The following is a 6,431-nucleotide window of genomic DNA, read 5'->3' on the forward strand; positions in this document are numbered from 1 at the left end:
TTCAGATGCTTGGCAACCCGTTCATATTTATGACGGCCGTTAAGTGTCCCGGGGTCACGTGACCCCCTTTTAAAAACTTCTGACAAGCCAAGTCAACGGGGGAGCCGGTTTCACTTAACAGCCGGCTTGCTAACTTATCATCTGCAGTGATTCACTTAACAACTGTGGCCAGGAAGGTCGTAAAATGGGACAAATGTTGCACTTAACAGCAGAAATTTGGGGCACACTACAAAACTACCTGTACAGCAAAATAATAACGCAACATTTAATGCCTGGGAAACTCTCCTTTTGTTATGTCTGGGAAATACTGTACAGTCGATATATTATTGGATCTGCTTGCCAAGTAACCTTGTCAAAATTTGAATTCTAGTCATTGTGTCCAGCATACTCTCGCATTAAAGACTGACAGTTCTCTGGACATTTAGAACAGAGTAGAACTGGAAGGGACCTCGGAGGTCTTCTAGTCCAGCCCCCTGCTCAAGCAAGAGAACCTATACTGTCTCAGACAGGTGAATGTCCAGTGTCTTCTTAAAAATCCCTAGTGATGGAGCACCCACGGTTTCTGGAGGCAAATTCAGGTGGTCAAGAATTTATGACAGGCCGGTTCAAACTGTCAAAGAGCTTTTTCTGCCTCCAGAAAGATCAAGGCAACCTGTTTGTCGCTACGTTGTTGTAAATATTCAATCCTATTCAAAATGACTCTGGCGTTGTCTTTTAGGCAAGAAGCCACAGCGGTCGTCACGCATGTAATCCTGTAAGACTTTTTTTTAAAGTCTTCCGGCTAAAATAGATGTCAAGAGTTTGTAGTCTCTGGATATTTAGAACGTCATGAGTTTTATGAGCAAGGAGAATGAAAGAAAACAAATTTGCAAATGACAAGCCTTCCTCTCTTTTGTGCTGAAACACGTTTGCTTAAGCACAGCCTATAGAAAGGTCTCCCATTATTAAACCATATTAATTCTAATTAACATTAGAATATTAATATTATATATGTAATATTAATCATTAGAACTTATTCCATCCAAATCACTGTAAGCCTCTTCTCATCCTCTTTAGCCAGCCTTTAATGCAGGGGTCTTCAAACTTGGCCCTTTTATGACTTGTGGACTTCAACCCCCAGAATTCCTCAGCCAGGCATGCTGGCTGAGGAATTCTGGGAGTTGGAGTCCACAAGTCATCAAAGGGCCAAGTTTGAAGATCCCTGCTTTAATGTAACCGTTTCGATCAACATAATAGCATTCCAAAAGCCAGACTAAATTATTAGCTATATTTTGTCCTCCATGTTTTATCTGTTACTGGTGACAGCCGTGATTAGGTTATTGATTAGACGGCAATGCAAATAAAATAATTATTGCAGAGCCAAGTTTCCCCTTGGAATCCCACCTCAGAGGCCACAAAATACGCATCTTACCATTTGCTTACGCTGAAGCAGACGGTTTGTCATGAACTTCCTGGTTCGGATGGTGACTGTGTCGTTCTAGCATGAAAAGTAAAACAATATAAAAAAATAAAAATTCAAGTAAAGCATTTCATTTGGCCCGTAACTAATCCGAAGGATCCCTCTTTAAAAGAACTAGGTATTCTTTTAATACACACACACACACACACACAAATAAAAATAAAAATAACAAATTATAATTTATTTAAAAAGTTGAGAATTATTTTAATTATATTTGTATACACACACGCATATATTTATGTGTGTATGTGTATACAAATATAATTAAAATAATTCTTTTGTATCGTTATTTATATATGCCCTGTGAACCGCCCTGAGTCCCTAGGGAGAAGGGCGGTATAGAAATCAAATAAAACTAAACTAAAATAATTCTCAACTTTTAAAATAAATTACATATACACAGACACGCACACATATATATAAATTGTAATTTTAAAAAATTTAAGAATTCTTTATACATATACACACCTATACATACATACACATAAACGTAATTTAAAGTTAAATACTTTTAATTATATGTATACACGCGTATATATGCATACACACGTACATACATACAATTTAAAGTGGAGAATTCTTTTAACATTTAATTATACTTATGCATATACATAGACAAACGTATGCGTGTGTGTGTGTGTGTGTGTGTGCGTATATAAAAACTATAATTTATTAAAAAAAAGTTGAGCGTGCACAGGTATCAACCTCTGGAAGTGTGCAGTTGAAAAAAGGGGGGGGCAATTTAGAGGCCCATTTTAGAGCAGCAGACCCCCCCTCGTTCCCCAACCTGGCGCCCCTCATGCTGGCGCCGGCAACTTCGCCCCCTTTCCTCCAGCCCATAACCCCCCTAAAAGACTGCGGAGCCCCCGCGGAAGGCAAGGCAGGCGGTCCGCGGGCCGGAGGAGCCGGGATGGCGCCGGGGCAGGACGGATTGAAGGCGCCGAGAACCTCCGGCGCCAAGACTCACCATCTTGGCGGCCTCCCTCGCAGCCCAGAGAGAGAGAGAGAGAGAGAAAAGGAAAGAAGGCACGCTCGGTAGCCAATCGTAGGCCGGTGAGGAAAGAAAAAGGAAGCGCGCTGGCGGAAAAAGGAGGGATTTCCGCTGGTTGGCGGCGGAAAAGGCCTTCCGGGAAATCAGAGAGTTGGGGAGAAAGAGAGGCACTTATTAGTCCTCCTGCTTCTATCGCGTAGGGCAGCGTTTTCCAACCTTAGGAACTTGAAGATGCGTGGAGTTCAACTCCCAGAATTCCCCAGCCAGCTATGCTGGCTGGGGAATTCTGGGAGTTGAAGTCCACGCATCTTCAAGTTCCTAAGGTTGGAAAACGCTGGCGTAGGGATCGCGAAGCTCTTATTCGTATATATTGTATGGAGAAAGACGGAAATAGGGATTCCTGCAGGAGATATTATGGGATGTTTGAGAGGCTGCCCACAAAGAAGAGGGGGTCAACTTATTTTCCAAAGCATTGTATTGTTGTGCGGTTATCCTGTATGAAGTTATTCCCCATGTGTCCTTCTAGTATCTATCAGATTCTATCTATTAACTACCCACCCACCTATCCAACAAAATTTTTTCTATTTCTATCACTCAGTCAAGAGATTCTTTATCAAATATCTTTCTATTACTTTTAAATGTCAGCTATCTATCCTCCTCCATCAAGGAACTTTCTAAATCAACTAATGAAGAGACTCCTTTATCTATCAAATTTCTTTATACCTATCATCTATCTATCCATCCTATCAAGAGACTTTTTACCTCTATCAATCAATCAGTTAAGAGACTCCTATCATCTATATCTTATCAATCATCCCTATCAGGTGTGTCTACGCTGCGTGATGTCATGTGACATGGCGAGTTTGACATGTCTGATTTATAGCAATCTATTCATCTAGCCCCCCTTCATGGATTACTGCCTTGTCGTGGCAAAGGGGCTTGCGTAATTCAATGAAGCTATGAGCTATGCCGTGCAGGGCCACCCAAGACGGACAGGTCATAGCAGAGAGTTCTGACAAAACGTGATCCACTGGAGAAGGAAATGGCAACCCACTCCAGTATCTTTGCCATGAAAACCCTATGGACAGTACCAAAAGGCAAAACGATATGATGCTGGAAGATGAGCCCCTCAGGTCGGAAGGCGTCCAATATGCTACTGGGGAAGAGCAGAGGGCTAGTACTAGTAGCGCCAGAAAGAATGAAGCGACTGGGCCAAAGCCGAAAGGACGCTCAGCTGTGGATATGTCTGGTGGTGAAAGGAAAGTCCGATGCTGTAAAGATTTTTTCTCCATAGGAACCTGGAATGTAAGATCCATGAATCAAGGAAAGCTGGACGTGGTCAAACAAGAGATGACAAGACTAAACATTGATATCTTAGGTATCAGCGAACTAAAATGGACAGGAATGGGTGAATTTAATTCAGATGACCATCAGGTATACTACTGCGGGCAAGAATCCCTCAGAAGAAATGGAGTAGCCTTCATAGTCAATAAAAAAATAGGAAAAGCAATACTGGGATACAATCCTCAAAATGACAGAATGATCTCAGTTCGAATCCAAGGCAAACCATTCAATATCACAGTAGTCCAAGTCTATGCCCCAACCACCAGTGCTGAAGAGGATGAAATTGACCGGTTCTATGAAGCCCTACAGCACCTTATAGAACTAACACCCAGAAATGATGTCCTTATCATCATGGGGGATTGGAATGCTAAAGTAGGAAGCCAAAAGATAACTGGAATAACAGGCAAGTTTGGCCTTGGAGTACAAAATGAAGCAGGACACAGGCTGATAGAATTTTGTCAAGAGAATACGATGGTCATAGCAAACACTCTTTTCCAACAACCCAAGAGACGGCTTTACACATGGACATCACCAGACGGTCAACACAGAAATCAGATTGACTATATGCTCTGCAGCCAAAGATGGAGAAGCTCTATACAGTCAGTAAAAACAAGACCAGGAGCTGACTGTGGCTCAGACCATGAGCTTCTCCTTGCAAAGTTTAGGCTTAAACTGAAGAAAGTAGGGAAAAGCACTAGGCCACTCAGGTATGAATTAAATCATATCCCTGTTGAATATACAGTAGAGGTGACAAATAGATTTAAGGAATTAGATCTGATAGACAGAGTGCCTGAAGAACTATGGACAGAGGTTCGCAACATTGTACAACAGGTAGCAACCAAAACCATCCCAAAGAAAAAGAAATGCAAGAAAGCAAAATGGCTGTCTGAGGAAGCTTTGCAAATAGCTGAGGAAAGGAGGGAAGCGAAAGGCAAGGGAGAAAAAGAAAGATATGCCCAATTAAATGCAGAATTCCAAAGAATAGCTAGAAGAGATAAGAATGCCTTCTTAAATGAACAATGCAAAGAAATAGAAGAAAACAATAGAATAGGGAGGACCAGAGATCTTTTCAAGAAAATTGGAGAGATGAAAGGAACGTTTCATGCAAAAATGGGCATGATAAAGGACCAAAATGGCAGGGACCTAACAGAGGCAGAAGAGATTAAGAAGAGGTGGCAATATTACACAGAAGAACTATACAAGAATGAGCTTAACGTCCCTGATAATCACAATGAGGTGGTCACTGACCTCGAGCCAGACATCCTAGAATGTGAAGTGAAGTGGGCCTTAGAAAAGCTGAGCAACAACAAAGCTAGTGGAGGTGACAGTATTCCAGCTGAGCTATTCAAAATCTTAAAAGACAATGCAGTAAAAGTGCTACACTCAATTTGCCAGCAAATTTGGAAAACTCAACAGTGGCCACAGGATTGGAAAAGATCAGTTTACATTCCAATTCCAAAGAAAGGCAGTGCCAAAGAATGTTCAAACTATCGCACCATTGCACTCATTTCTCATGCTAGTAAAGTTATGCTTAAAATTCTACAAGCTAGACTCCAGCAGTATGTGGATCGAGAACTACCAGAAGTACAGGCAGGATTTCGAAGAGGCAGAGGAACTAGAGATCAAATTGCTAACATACGCTGGATCATGGAGAAAGCTAGGGAGTTCCAGAAAAACATCTACTTCTGCTTCATTGACTATGCTAAAGCCTTTGATTGTGTGGATCATAACAAACTGTGGCAAGTCCTTAAAGAGATGGGCATACCAGACCATCTTATTTGTCTCTTGAGAAGTCTATATGCGGGCCAAGAAGCAACAGTGAGAACTGGACACGGAACCACTGATTGGTTCAAAATTGGGAAAGGAGTCCGGCAAGGCTGTATACTGTCGCCTTGCCTATTTAACTTATATGCAGAGCACATCATGAGAAAGGCAGGGCTAGATGAATCAAAAGTTGGAATTAAGATTGCCGGAAGAAACATCAACAACCTAAGATATGCAGATGATACCACTCTAATGGCAGAAAGTGAAGAAGAACTAAAGAGCCTCTTGTTGCGGGTAAAGAAGGAGAGTGCAAAACTTGGGTTGAAACTAAACATTAAGAAAACCAAGATCATGGCATCTGGCCCTCTCAATTCCTGGCAAATAGATGGGGAAGAAATGGAGAGAGTGACAGATTTTATTTTCCTGGGCTCCAAGATCACTGCAGATGGGGACTGTAGCCAAGAAATTAAAAGACGCTTGCTCCTGGGGAGGAAAGCCATGGCAAATCTAGACAGCACACTAAAAAGCAGAGACATCACCGTCAACAAAAGTGCGTATAGTCAAGGCGATGGTCTTCCCAGTTGCAATGTATGGCAGTGAAAGCTGGACCATAAGAAAGGCTGAGCGCCAAAGAATTGAAGCCTTTGAACTATGGTGCTGGAGAAGACTCCTGCGAGTTCCTTGGACTACAAGGCGATCAAACCGGTCAGTCCTAGAGGAGATCAACCCTGACTGCTCTTTAGAAGGCCAGATCCTGAAGCTAAAACTCAAATACTTTGGCCACCTAATGAGAAGGAAGGACTCACTGGAGAAGAGCCTAATGCTGGGAAAGATTGAGGGCAATAGAAGAAGGGGACGACAGAGAATGAGGTG

At 42.1% G+C, this 6,431-nt stretch overlaps 1 protein-coding gene across 3 annotated transcripts in view; it reads right to left on the reverse strand.

Annotated features, from left to right (window-relative positions):
* RPS24 (ribosomal protein S24) overlaps positions 1–2,564 on the reverse strand; it is a 229,950-nt gene extending 227,386 nt beyond the window's left edge. For all 3 annotated transcript variants that reach the window (XM_083364290.1, XM_083364289.1, XM_083364288.1), the window contains exons 1-2: positions 2,427–2,564; positions 1,412–1,477 (exon numbers count right to left, since the gene is read on the reverse strand). In XM_083364290.1, the coding sequence (XP_083220416.1) occupies positions 1,412–1,477; positions 2,427–2,429 (69 nt within the window). In that variant the 5' untranslated portion in view covers positions 2,430–2,564. The remainder of the gene's footprint in view (positions 1–1,411; positions 1,478–2,426) is intronic.
* Between the last annotated feature and the right edge of the window lie 3,867 nt (positions 2,565–6,431).

The sequence above is a fragment of the Vipera ursinii genome, assembly GCF_947247035.1.
Source record: "Vipera ursinii genome assembly, chromosome: 5".
Lineage (NCBI taxonomy): Eukaryota > Metazoa > Chordata > Lepidosauria > Squamata > Viperidae > Vipera > Vipera ursinii.